The sequence below is a fragment of the Muscardinus avellanarius genome (genome assembly GCF_963383645.1).
Source record: "Muscardinus avellanarius genome assembly, chromosome: 11".
Classification (NCBI taxonomy): domain Eukaryota; kingdom Metazoa; phylum Chordata; class Mammalia; order Rodentia; family Gliridae; genus Muscardinus; species Muscardinus avellanarius.
This window is the reverse complement of record NC_137797.1, coordinates 609,626-623,324: the sequence shown is the minus strand read 5'-3', so window position 1 is coordinate 623,324 and position 13,699 is coordinate 609,626. Positions and strand designations below refer to the sequence as shown.

Sequence of the window (13,699 nt, the reverse complement as noted above, 5' to 3'; positions counted from 1 at the left end):
CGCGCGTGCTGATGGCATGTGCACGGGCCTGAGCGAGCCAGCAGGGGCGTGCCAGCGGCACCCTGGTGAGCAGCAGGCAAGGGCAGGTGTGTGCACCAGTGTGCCAGTGCGGGAAGGAGTCCAACGCAATAACCATGCCCCCTCGGGGCTGCCTGGGGGGCCTGGGCCCGGGGGCCCCGCCCCTATTACCTCAGCCACGCGGCCCTGCAATGCAGTGTTAACAAGGTAGCACCGAGCATATCAATAAATACTATTCTGATAACGCCTGTGCTCCTGCCGAGCCCCATCTCCCCGCGTCCGCGCCTCCTGCCTGGCTCAGGGGCTCGCCCCGGGGTGCCTGCTCAGGGCTGCCAAGGCACAGCGTGTGCTGGTGCTCCTGGGGTCACGGGGTGGCCCCCGGCCCTAGGAGAGAGCCAGGCAGGTGACCTACCCCCGTCTCAGACGCATGGTAGCAGGGTTTGTCAGTATACTGCCAGGGGCAGAGGGGTGGCAAAGTCAGGAGGAGCCTCGGTGTGGTCTGGGTGCACATCGTGTTGGGGTCAGGGCAGGGGCTTTTGACCTCAAGCCCAGGGCTGGGTGGGACTGTGTCCCCCACAGTCACAGCCCCCCCTGGGTCTGAAGGGAGGCTCCTTGGAGGCAGGCAGCTCGGGCAGCAGGGCCAGAAACCCCACGAGGTTGGGGAGCGATCAGCCATGGATGAGAGGGTGGGCCCAGTTGACAGGGTCAGAGCCGACCCACCTGCCACCCTAGGCTGCAGCCCATGTTCCACGTAAAAGACACTTTTGTCTTGATGTGTTTTATTGTTTTTTGTTTTTGTGGTACTGGGGATAGAACCAGGGGGCATTCTGCCTCTGAGCTACACCCCCAGCCCTCTTTTTTATTCTTTATTTTGAAACAGGGTCTCACTAAGTTGCAGAGGGCCTCTCTGAGTAGCTGAGGCTGTCTATGAACTGCGATCCTCCTGTCTCAGCCTCCTGAATGCTGGGATTACAAGTGTGCGCCACCACGCCCGGCTCTGTCTTGATTCTTTGTCATTCTCTGGTTTGGGGAGGACAGCAGATCAGGAGCTGCCTGCCACTGGGAAGGCATTTTACTGCCCAGAGATCCTGGAGGAGGGGCACCCCACACCATGCAGGGCCATTGGGGAGTACCGGGACCGGGTGCAGGCTGAGGGAGGGGGGCTGAGCCTCCACTGTGAAGGCTGGGGCGGGGGGCTGGTGAGAAGGGCTGTGCTGTGCTCTGCAGGGGCTGGCCCTGGCGGCCAGGCACCTGTCCTGAGGTGATGGGCAGGAGGACTGTGGTTGAGTATATGCTTGCTGACGGGGGTGGGCCCAGTGGATGGAGTGGCTTGCCTAAGATCTCATTTGCCAACTCCAGAGTTAGCCAGCCATAGGGGGTCACAGGATCAGCAAGGCCCCAGATGTCAAAGCATCAGATACAGGAAATAAAAGGGGCCGCCAGTACACCTTGTCCCCAAAAAGCACATCCTCTGCTGACTCAGGACCCCTTCCCTGGCATCCTGGGTGGCACTGGGCACTGCCACGCTTTCCTGGAAGCCAGCCATTGCGCCTGGGCCACCGCTCCCCTGGGGAAGATGAGCCCACAAGCACTCCCTCACAGCAGGGAGCTGGCACCCTGCCGGGGTGTCCCAGGAGACCTGAGGGACACTGGCCTCCCTCGCCCCCACAGCCATCCCAAGCCTGGCCACAGCTGGGCCTGCTGAGCTCAAGCGGAGCAGAGGTGGACACAGGAGGCCCTGGAGTCCGGTGGGACCAGGACCCGGGCAGCAGCTGCTTTGCTGGCCCTGCTCTGGGCCACAGCCCGGCAGGACATTCCAGGCCAAGTCCTCGAGGAAGAGGTGGGTGGTGCAGTCGCACGCAGCCCTTTCCGTGTGGAGCTGAACTGCAAGGGGCTGCAGCTGGGCAGTGGCTGGGGCCGCCGCACCCCCAGGCCTGTTCCTCTGGCTCTGTGCTTCCCTCCCAGGAGCAGTTGGCCAGTCCTAAAGAGCATGGTGATGGTCCCTCCCCTCCCAGGGACCCCTCCTCTGACTCTGTCCTAGGCTCCAGCCTCCTCCCGCTCCCAGATGAAGTCACCCTGCTCCACCTCAGCCCAGCCCTCCTCCGTGCACCCTGTAAAGCTGGCTGGGGACCTTCCTCACCCCGCAGGCACGAATGGCTTCAGACAGCTCATTCCTCTTCCCAAGGGCCCCTCTGGCCTGGCACGGGCCCTGGGCATGGCTGCTGTTGGTCATCTGGGCCCTCTCTCCGGAGCCTCCTCCCCACTCCCCCGCAGCTCACCTCCTACCTTAGGGAGGAACCTGGGCCTTCACCACCAGCCCAGGGCTCAGGCTCCGGGGCTCCACCTGGCGGCCACCCTCCCACGGCCCAGGACAGAAGAGCCCTAAACAGCCTGCTCGAAGAGCTGGTGAGCTGGCACGCTGTTCTGCTAGCACAGCCTGGCATATGGGGAGGCCCAGGACCGCCTCAGTTCCCCTGCCAGCACTCCTGCAGCCCAGGCATCTGCCCAGCAGGAGACCAGAGTGCAGTTCTCTCCCCCATCCACCACTCAGCTTCTCCCCACCGGCCCGTCTGCCCAGGTGAGGCCTAGCAGCCCAGGGTAGAGGTTCCCTGGGAATGCCATCACACCAGCAGTGAGTGGAGATGGGAGAGCAGAGGTGGGCACAGGAGGCCCGGGAGTCGGCAGGACATTTCAGACCGAGTCCATTCTGGGGAGAGGGGTGCTGTAAGCGTACAGCCATTCCTGCGTGCGCTGACCTCCTGCACGGCTGTGGCTGGGGTGGAGTCTGGAGTCTGTGTCCTGCAGAAGCAGACAGGGCATTACAGTGCTTGGGGTGCTGCCACCTCACCCCCCAGGCCTGTCCTCTGGCTCTCACCAAACAGCGTGGAATCTGCCCATCCAGGCTGAACCCAGTCCTCTTCCCATCACACCAGCCCAGAGCTAGGGTTTCTGCCAGGTACTGAAGACCCTGGGAGAGGGAGCCGAGGTGACCTTGGCCTGCCCGCCCCACCTGCCCTTCTGTGAGTGCGGCCAGGAAGGAGCATACTGTGCTGTACAGGCCAGAAGCAATGAGAATGGCTGGGTCAGGGCAAGACCAGAGGCCAGAGCCAGAAGTGGGTGTCAGGCCCTGGTGGCTAAGTCGCTGCCTGGACGCTGTGTGGCCTCTGTGCTCAGCTGGCAGCCAGCCCAGCCTGGTGCGAGTGGACAGGATTATCTCCCACAGTGGCCACACCCCAGGAGGGCCACCTCCAGACTCAGGACAGGGGATACTGTGGCCTCTGCAAGTCACCAGTGCCAGGGGCAGCTCTTAAGAACCGAAGGGCTGTGGGCGTGGTGGGCATGCTTATAATCCCAGCATTCGGGAGGGTGAGACAGGAGGCTCCAGGTTCCCAGACAGCCTCAGCTACTACTTACTGAGGCCCTTTGCAACTCAGTGAGACCCTGTTTCAAAACAAATAAAAAATAGGGCTGGGAGTATAGCCCTGAGGTGGGTTCAATCCCCAGTACTGCAAAAAAGAAAAGAACCCCTCGGGGGTAGGGACATGGCCCCTTCCCAGAACCTGAAAGGCTGGCTCCTGCAGGCCAAGCCTGAGGGCTGGGCTGGACTGCCTTCCCACCCCTACCCTGCTGGGTAATCCTGCCATGCCCTGATAAGGGCAGTCACTGGTGCCCACTTTGGGCCAGGGAGTAGCTCGTCCTGGGGCTCTCAGGTGGCGAGATGCCAGGTCCCCATCCTCCTGGCCGCAGCCGCCCACTCACCAGCGCCTGGGCCCGCGGACACTGCAGCCCTGTGCAGAGACTCCTGGCCCTGAGGCGGGTCAGCCCGGCTGCAGCAACCCCCACCCCGGGGGACAGAGCATTCCAACACGGCAGTGGGGGTCCCGCACGCCCTAAAACCTCAGCTGCGTCCAAGCTCCCGAACTGGGCCAGCCTCAGAGCCTGGGGCCAGACCCCATGAGAGCCTGAGAGCCGGGTGGTGGACCGGGTGGTCCGTGCGACGCTAGGGGACCGGGAGGAGACCACGTGAGTGCATCCCCCGACTCCACGTTCCTTCGCACTGAAGGCTGCAGGACGCTTCGATTCCATTGTCTCTGGACGCCAAGCCGACCCCCGCCTCGCATAGAGAGGACTCCAGTGCACCGAGCTTGGCGGGGCGGGGCGCGGCGCTAGGACCCGGGGCGGAGAGGGGGGGGAGCACTAGGACCAGGGCCGGCGGGGCGGGCCTAGGACCTGGGGCGGACGGGGCGGGCGCTAGGACCCGGCGCGGAGAGGGGTGGGGCGCTAGGACGCGGGACGCTAGGACCCGGGGCGGACGGGGCGGGCGCTAGGACCCGGGGCGGACGGGGCGGGCGCTAGGACCCGGGGCGGACGGGGCGGGGCGCTAGGACCCGGGGCGGACGGGGCGGGCGCTAGGACCCGGGGCGGGGCGGGGCGGGGCGGCGCGCGGGCCCCTGGGAGCCTCCCGGCATGCCGCGCAGCCCGCCCCCGCCCGCCCGCCCGCCCGCCCGCCCGCCCGCCCGCGACGCGCGCATGAGTCCGGCTGGGGAGCGCCGCCGCCCCGCTCGGTACGCCGCGGCCGGGAGGGGCGCGAGCGCGAGCGGGGCCGGGTCGCGGGCGGGCGGCGGCGGCGCGGGCCCCCGCTCCCGGGCGCGCCCCGTGCGGGCAGGGGGGCCGGGGCCGGGGCCGCGGGCGCGGGCAGCGCAGCCGAGGCCGGCGCCTCCCTGCCGGGCCGCCCGGGGTCTGGTGCGCGGCGCCGAGGGCCTTCCAGGGCGGCGCCGGGCGGGCGCCGGGAGCCGGGTGGAAGTGGAGGCAGCCTCGGAGGAAGGGCGCGGGCCGGCCGGGGTCCACACTGGGAACCCCGGCCGCACTTTCTCCCCAGCCTGGCAGCTGGAAGGCCGGGCCCCGCCTGGCCCGCGTCCTCGGAGCCGCCTGCTGTCTCCTGAGGGCACTGGCTCCACGGCGGGGCGGCCGCCTCGAGCCGTCGCTCCCGGACCCCTGCCCGGGGGTTGGGGCCGCCCAGAGAGTTTGGGGAGGATGCACTTTCGTCCCTAGAGCACCCGGAGAGCTGGGACGGGCGGGTCGCACTGCGGTCCGAGGTGGGTGTGGCCTCGGCTGCAGGGCCAGCCCTGTGATTGAGCGGTCCAGAGATGGGCAGCCACGTGCCACGTCGAGCCTGGGCTACTCTGACGTGTCCCAAAGGTGCACCTCCGACGCAGGGCGCCCTGAGAGGAATGGGACGTTCCTGCCCTTTGAGCCAGCGTCTTCTCTGCGGCACGCCACAGGGTGTCAGGAAGTCCCGGGGTCTGAGGACTGTTCCCCAGGAATCCTAGGGGATGGAGTCGGGCGTGGTGGCGCACGCTTGTAATCCCAGCCTTTGGGAGGCTGAGACAGGAAGATCACGTTTCATGGCCAGCCTCAGCCACTTAGTAGGACCTCCGCAACTCAGTGAGACCTTTCAAAATAAGCCATGCGTGGTGCCGCAGTCTTGTAATGCCAGCATTCGGGAGGCTGAGACAGGAGGATCACAGTTCACGAGCAGCCTCGGCTACTTAGTGAGGCCCTTTGCAACTCAGTGAGACCCTGTTTCAAAAATAAAGAATTTTTTAAAATGCTGGGTCATAGCTCAGAGGTAGAATGCTCCTGGGTTCCATCCCCAGTACCAAAAAAAAAAAAAAAACAAGGCTCAGGCCAGGCATGGTGTGACCCATGCTTGTAATCCCAGTACTTGAGAGCCAGCCTCAGCTATTTAGTGAGGCCCTCCACAACTTAGTGGGACCCTGTTTCAAAATAAAAAATTATAAAACGAGGTTGGGGTGTACTTGGGAGGTAGAATTCCCATGGGTTTTGATCCCTAGAGCCACAAAAAAGAAAAGAAAAAGAAAAAATAGGGCCAGGGGTATAGCTTGGAGAGAGAATGTCCCTGGGTTCCATCCCCAGGACCACACACACACAGTTGGGCTCAGTATGTCCTGTGAGGTCGCTGCAGACTGTGTAGGGAGTCGAGTCCCACAGCTGTGTCCTGCAGGTCTGAGTCTTGTTCAGCTGATTGGAGGGTCTGAGCACTGGCCTGGGGGTGTGGCTGAGTACAGGGCTGGAAGCTGCTGAGCCCCCTGCTGGGGCCATGGGGAGGAGAGGCATTTATCTCCAGGGAATGGCCGCAGGGGATCTGTGGTGTCTGCTGAGGCCTTGAGCTGGCCTGAAAAGGACTGGCAGGAAGCAGAGGTGCAGCTGGGTACTCAGATAGATGGGCACAGGGAGGTGGAGGCGGGGCTCTGCTCCCCAGCACACCACATGCCGGGCGCGGGCAGCAGAGTGCTGGGAAGTGAGTGGATGTGACCGTCTCTGGGGAGGCACTCAGTCGCAGGCCCTTGGTGCCTCTCCACCCCTGGTGCTGCGCTGGCATGGTCTGGCTCTCATGGAGTGGACTTGGCTCCTGGCCAGGCAGGCTCCCTGATCGCTCAACCCCCCAACTCCGTGAAGTGAGACCAGCCCCGGCTGCAGGGGCAGCCCTCGCCCCGCCCTCGGGCTGGCCCGTCCCCTCGGGCCCCTGGGCCGCTCCAGGGGTAGGTCTGCCTGGCTGCCTGCAGACATGAGGGCCGGCTGAGGGTTTGAGTTTTCGCTTTGGCAGCCTGGCGCTGCCTGTGAGTAAGAGTTGTTTGCTTCCGTGTGTCACGCTGGCCTGAGGATGATCACTTCCGTTTTCCTGTTGATCTGCTGGAAAGTGGGTTTCCCCTGGCCTACCAGCACACTGCCTTGCACAGATGGACTGCTTTAGTCTGTGGGAGGGAAGAAGGGGCCCTGGGGTGAGGTTCAGGTGGTGCCTGTGGGATTTGGTAAGGCCTGGCTGTGCACGGCCCAAGCCAGCAGTGGTGCTCCCAGATGTGCTGGCCTTTGTGCTGCCTGGGTAGGGTGGGTTCCCAACTCAGAAACCCAGGGGAGGGGAGTGGGCCCGGCCATGCCTGTGGCTGGCCTTCCCTTTCCCTTCCCCGGGCTTGAGAGCTGGGTTTCAGACGTGGCCTCTGGTCTGACTGCAGTGCTTCCCAGTCTTGGCTGCTTCCCTCCTCCCTGGGGCCCATCTGCTCTCTGGCCCTGGCCTGTCCCACACCAGTTCCTCTTCCAGAAGGTCCACTGGGCTCAGAATGCCTTCTCCTTGGTTAGCGCCAAGGCAGACTAGTGCCTGGACAAGTCAGGCGTGTGTCTAGGTCTAGAGACTGTCCGTGTGGACGCTGCGCTGTGTCCTCTCTGAGGAGGAGGCCGCTCAAGATACCGAGACTACACTTGCAGCTCAGCCTGGCCTGAGCTGGGAGCGCAGCAAGCTCCACGTCCGCCTGCCCTCGCTTCCCAAAGTCCTGCAGGTTAGGAGGGGCCCAGGCACCATGAGCCCAGAGGGCTGTGGGGTGGAGCCCTGGGGCGGCTGCACCTGCACAGAGACCTCAGAACAGCCACGCCGGCTCACCACAGCCCAGAGTCAGGTCACCCCAGCAGACCTGGGGTGTTTTGTTTTTTATTTATTATTTATTTATTTATTTTTTGGTGGTACTGGGGGTGGAACCCAGAGGCTTTCTACCTCCGGGCTATGCTCCCAGACCTATTTTATTTTTTATTTGGAAACAGGGTCTCACTAAGTTGCTGAGAGCCTCACTAAGTAGTTGAGGCTGGCTTCGAACCCGTGCGATCCTCCTGACTTAGCCTCCCAAGCGCTGGGATTATAGGCGTGCACCACACGCCCGGCAAGACCTGGGGTGTTTTAAGCAACATCCTCAAGCTGGGGCCAGACTCACCCCTGCACTGCCCTTGGCCACCGTGCGTGCAGCTGTCCCCTGGCACGCTTGCCCAGCGTCCACATCTGCGTGTGCTAAGTGTCCCTATGTGTGGCGGCACCTGGCTGCCGAGGCTCAAAGCTTGAGTATTTTAAGGTTCTGCCAGGTGGAGGAACGCCATCCCCAAGGGGGCCTGAGGACCTTGACCGGACCTGAGCGGGTCTGGGAAGAGCCTCGTGCAGCACTCAGCCCCTGGGGCTGGCACGTCACCTGTCCCTCTGTGTGGCCCCATGGCATCTCTAACGCACTTCCTTCCACGTTGCCCGAGGACGCGCACCTGTATGGCTCCCAGCCCCTCCTGTCTGGCTGGTGTCTGCCGGCCATCACCTCCACTGCCATTCCTGAGCGGTTGAGCGTTTCTTTGAAGCTTCTGCACAGGGACTTGGGGCTCATGCTGCAGGTTCTGCGGTACCCCCTGTGTCCTGAATAGACCCTCAGGAGCTTGGCCCGCACCACCGGTCCCCTTCTACCATTGTGTCTGCGCGCAGTGCTGAGTCTGTTGTGCCTGGGGCTTGACTTAGGCACCATTCACACCTGCAGAGGCTGCCAGCCTCTGTCCCACCAGGCCCAGCCCAGAGGACCCTGGACCTCAGCGGCCTGCGTCAAGGAGGAAGCCTAAGGTCCCGCTTTGTCCTGGGCCCCAGTGAGAACCGTGCCCTGTCTCCTCAGGCGTCCTCTGTCATCAGTCGAGAAGCTGCTGCCCAGCCATGGAGGGGGAGGAGCAGCCACCCCAGGAGGTAAGGGTAGTCCAGGTCTTTGCATATGGGTCCCTGGCCAGCCATGGGAGGGGCGGCCTCCCCAGGAGGTCAGGGGAGCCCAGGGCTGTGCACACGGGTCCCAGGACACCACCTGTGCCAGTGTGGTTTCCATGGGTTACTCCAGCTGCATGTCTGCGGAGAGCTCCATGCAATCACAGGTTTCCAGAGTCCAGCAAGCAGCCTCTCCATTGGGGCATCCAGGAAATGTCTGCCCCATGGGGCAGAGCTCACGGGGCAGCTGCCTGGGGGAATGGGCCCTGAACACCAGCTTGAATCTTCTTCCACCTGCAGGCTGACACGGGGCCCGTCGTGGCTGCAGGGGCCTCAGAATCGGTACCGAGGGTGCTATCAGGAGAACCCCAGAACCTGTGTATGTCTTCCCTGGGTGCTTGGGATGGGGGTAGGACAGGGGCATCACAGAGGGCTCTTGACCATGAGTGGGGTGTGCATGAGGAGCCCCATGCTCACTGAGTTCCAGTTCCCCCACAGCCTTGCCTGCAAAGGTGGCTGCAGACTGCTTGGGACTCCTCCTGCACCCCAGATGCAGTCCTCTTGGGGTTGAGCAGGACCCGGCCCCCCAGGACACTAGTTACCCCGTCCCACCCGCCCACTCCCCTGTGCAACCCAGCGGGATGTGGGGCAGAACTAAAGCCCAGGCCCGTGGGCGTGCCCAGCCCACAGGCACCGGGGCAGCAGGTGTGTAGAATGTGCTGCCAGTCAGGGTAAACACGCCCACCGTCTGCAGCCCTGAGAGCCCTGGCTACCAGCGTGTGGCACTGCCCCTCGGAGCCGGGCCCCGCCCACAGGCCTCTGCCATTACTGCAGCTGACGCGGACGCCCTCAATCTGCTGCTGGAGATGAAGCTGAAGCGGCGGCGGGAGCGGCCCAACCTGCCACGCACGGTGACCCAGCTGGTGGCCGAGGACGGGAGCAAGGTGTACGTGGTGGGCACTGCCCACTTCAGCGACGACAGCAAGCGGGATGTGGTGAAGGTGCGTGTGGCTCTGCTGCGGGAAGGGCGGGCGGCTTGGGTGCCGAGCGAGCCCTCTGCCCTGTGGAGCGTGGGGCGGCGTGTCCACTGAGGGGCGGCCTGGCCTCTAGACCATCCGGGAGGTGCAGCCTGATGTGGTGGTCGTGGAGCTCTGCCAGTACCGCGTGTCCATGCTGAAGATGGACGAGAGGACACTGCTGCGCGAGGCCAAGGAGGTCAGCCTGGAGAAGTTGCAGCAGGCCGTGCGGCAGGTACAGGAGGCAGAGGCGGGGCGGCGCCCGGGAGACCCTGGCCCGGCTGCCCTCACGCCGCCTGGGGTCTGGGAGGGCCTGGGGAGAGCGCTCGCTCGGTCCTCCTTGGGGCATCTCAGGCCCGGTCCTCCTTGGGGCATCTCAGGCCCTTTGATCTTCCCTGGTCTAGAGGGTGGTAGGTCCTCCAGAGAGAGGGTCTCAGGGTCCTTGGTCCTGGCGGGAGGTATCCCTGGGGGCTCAGAGGCCGCTGGAAGGCATGCGGTTCTCCCTGAGGGTCCTTGAGGGCACTAGGTTCCCGGCCCGGGGTGCTCACTGCACTGCCCTTTGGGTTCACGTTGTGCACCAGGTGCCCACCAGGTCTCTGTTAGCCTGGGCCGCGTGGTGTAGCCCAAGCCCCAGATCCACAAGGACACAGTGAGCAGAACATCCACAGCGCAAAGGCGCCTCCAGGCCCAAGGACAGACCTTCCTGGAGTGTCAGCTGCTGGCAGAAAGACCCTGGCAGGGCACGGGGCTTGTGCCTGGGCCTCCTGGCCCTGTAGGGGCCACGTCTGTGACAAGCGTGGACGCAGCCTGCCAGGCACCATGAGTCTGTCTCTTGGCTCAGCAGGTGGTGGGCAGTGAGTCGGCCTCTAAGGCCCTGGGCACCATCTGCATCCTCAGATGGCCCTTTTCCAGTACCCACGGCACATGCGTTTCTGGGGATTGAACCCAAAGGCATTCTTCCTCTGAGCTCACAACCCCCCCAGCCCTTTTTTTTTTTTTTTTTTTTTTTTTTTTTTTTTTTTTTTTTTTGCAGGTCTAGGGATGGAATCCAGGGGCATTTGACCTCTGAGCTACACCCCTGCCCTATTTTTTATTCTTTATTCTTTGGTGGTACTGAGGTTCCTGGAAGCCCTTCTACCTCCAGGCTACACTCCCAGACCTATTTTTTTATATTTTTATTTGGAAACAGGGTCTCTTAAGCCAGGGCTTCGAACCTGTACAATCCTCCTGTTTCCGCCTCCCAAGCGCGGGAATTACAAGCATGCGCCACCACGCCCGGCTTATTCTTTATTTTGAAACCGGGTCTCACTGAGTTGCAGAGGGCCTCACTAAGTAGCTGAGGCTATTCCCGAACTGCAATCCTCTGGTCTCAGCCTCCCAAATGCTGGGATTACAAGCATGCGCCACCACACTCGCTTTTATTTTTTCTTTTGAAACAGTTTCACTAAGTTTCTGAGGGCCTTGTTAAGTTGTTGAGGCTATTATTGAACCTGTGATCCCCCTCTCTCACCCTTCCAAATATGGGGAGTATAGGCATGTGCCACTATGCCCAGCACAAAAGAGCTTTTTGAAATGGTCTCACTGACTTGCGAAAGGCCTCACTATGTAGCTGAGGCTGTCTGCAAACCACTATCCTCCGGTCTCAGCAAAGGGCGTCACTAAGTAGTAGCTGAGGCTGTCTGGGAACCTGGAGCCTCCTGTCTAACCCTCCTGATTGCTGGGATTACAAGCGCGCGCCACCATGCCTGGTGCCTAAAAAGGCTTTTTTTTTTTTTTTTTTTTCTTTTTTCTCAGTACTGGGGATGGAACCCAGGGGCATTCTACCTTTGAGCTGCACACCCAGCCCTATTTTTTATTCTTTATTTTGAAACAGGGTCTCACTGAGTTGCAGAGGTCCTCACTGAGTAGCTGAGGCTGTCCACAAACTGAGATCCTCTGGTCTCAGCCTCCCAAATGCTGGGATTACAAGCGTGTGCCACCATGCCTGGCTTAAAAGAACTTTTTTAAAAAATAAAACATGTTTAGCAGGGCGTGATGGCACATGCTTATAATCCCCTCACTTGGGAGGCGGAGACAGGAGGATCATGCAGGTTCAAAGCCAGCCATGCTGGCTTTACGAGACCATTTCCAAATTAAAAAATAAAAAAAGTATAAAAATAAAACATGTTTAGCCAGGTGTGGTGGCGCACGCTTGTAATCCCAGCATTTGGGAGGTTGAGACAGGAGGATCAGAGTTTGCAGACTGCCTCAGCTACTTAGTGAGGACCTCCACAACTCAGTGAGACCCTGTTTTAAAATAAAGAATAAAAAAACAGGGCTGGGGGTGTAGCTTGGAGGCAGAATGCCCCTGGCTTCCATCCCTAGTGCCGCAAAAACTAACTAAATAAATAAAACCATGTTTGGAAGGTGGCTGTTGAGCCCAGGACGCCCCGCTCTGAGCCGGCCCTTGTGCCCTCTAGGGCCGCCTGCCCCTGGCAGGGAGCGAGCCTGTGCGCCGCGCCTCACGTCCCTCCTCTCCCTGCAGAACGGGCTCATGTCGGGGCTAATGCAGATGCTGCTGCTGAAGGTGTCCGCCCACATCACTGAGCAGCTGGGCATGGCCCCTGGAGGCGAGTTCAGGGAGGCCTTCAAGGAGGTGGGCACCAGGCGCCGCCGGGCGCTGCTCCGGGAGTGCGGGGAGGTGGGGCTGCCTGGCATGATCCCCATACCCGGCCTCTGTTCCAGGCCAGCAGGGTGCCTTTCTGCAAGTTCCACCTGGGCGACCGGCCCATCCCGGTCACCTTCAAGAGGGCCATTGCCGCACTGTCCTTCTGGCAGAAGGTCAAGCTGGCCTGGGGGCTATGCTTCCTGTCGGACCCCATCAGGTAGGGCAGCCCAGGCCGCACCTGCCTCCCTTCCCACCACTCGAGCTGCCATAACCCAAGAGCATGGGGCTGTGGACCCTGCCCTGGTCCAGCACCAGCCTCAGCTGGCCTGCCCAGCACGCTAGCAGCATGCCTTCTGCCCCCAGCAAGGACGACGTGGAGCGCTGCAAGCAGAAGGACCTGCTGGAGCAGATGATGGCCGAGATGATCGGCGAGTTCCCTGACCTGCACCGCACCATCGTGGCCGAGCGTGACATCTACCTGACCCATGCCCTGCGCCAGGCTGCCCGGCGCCTGGAGCTGCCCCGTGCCTCTGAAGGTGGCAGGCTGGCGGGGGGCGGGCAGGGCCCTCCCCCCTCCTGCAGCTGCTGCTGACTCCCCTCCCCCACAGCCGAGCCCCAGAAGTGCGTCCCGTCTGTGGTCGTGGGTGTCGTGGGCATGGGCCACGTGCCCGGCATCGAGAAGAACTGGAACACCGACCTCAACATCCAGGAGATCATGACGTGAGCGCCCGCCCAGCCCCGCCCCGCCCGCAGACCCTGGAAGCCAGGATGCCCGAGAGCGGCTGGGGCTGGAGGTGTGCGCGCCAGCCAGGCTTAGCCTGCCCCTCCCCCCCCAGGGTCCCCCCGCCGTCCATCTCAGGCAGAGTGTCCCGGCTAGCTGTGAAGACTGTCTTCTTTGGCCTGCTGGGCTACAGCCTGTACTGGATGGGCCGCCGCACTGTGAGCCTGGTCCTGTCGCTACCCGCTGCACAGTACTGCCTCCGGAGGGTGTCCGAGGCCCGGCCAAACCAGTAGGAGGGCCAGCCGGGGTCCTGAGGAGGAGCGTACCACGGGATCTTCTGGGTGCGGGTGCATCCAAGCCACCCCGTGGGGCCCAGGCCAAGCTTCACCTGCCCTCACCGCCCAATCCGGCCCAAATAAAGAATCATTGGACTGTCTGAGCTAAGGCTTCCCAGCAGCCCCTAGCCCCACCACAGGGGCTGCCCGGTCAGGACCAAGCCTGTCCGTGGGCCTGGGAGAGCCTGGCTGGGGCCTACCTCACTGTGCCTTGCCCCTGGGCCTCCCTCCGGCCCCAGGAGCTCTCGGCTGGGTGCCAACTGGCAGGTCCAGAGGGCTGGCGTGCCCAGCCCATGGGAGCTTCACTGACCTGGGCCACAGCCCCCCTGGCTGCACCTCTGCCTACAGATTCTGCGTCTTGGGCTTTTTTAAATGTCTGAAATTTTTTTACTC

At 62.6% G+C, this 13,699-nt stretch overlaps 1 protein-coding gene across 1 annotated transcript; it reads left to right on the top strand.

Annotated features, from left to right (window-relative positions):
- Nucleotides 1-8,524: 8,524 nt before the first annotated feature.
- TRABD (TraB domain containing) lies at nt 8,525-13,264 on the top strand (the record flags this gene model as incomplete). The annotated part of the gene is made up of 9 exons (XM_080706640.1): nt 8,525-8,575; nt 8,888-8,966; nt 9,422-9,588; nt 9,698-9,838; nt 12,128-12,238; nt 12,328-12,467; nt 12,614-12,786; nt 12,859-12,970; nt 13,087-13,264. Exons 1-9 carry the CDS (start codon nt 8,546-8,548, stop codon nt 13,262-13,264), a joined length of 1,131 nt encoding a protein of 376 aa, XP_080562766.1. The 5' UTR covers nt 8,525-8,545.
- Between the last annotated feature and the right edge of the window lie 435 nt (nt 13,265-13,699).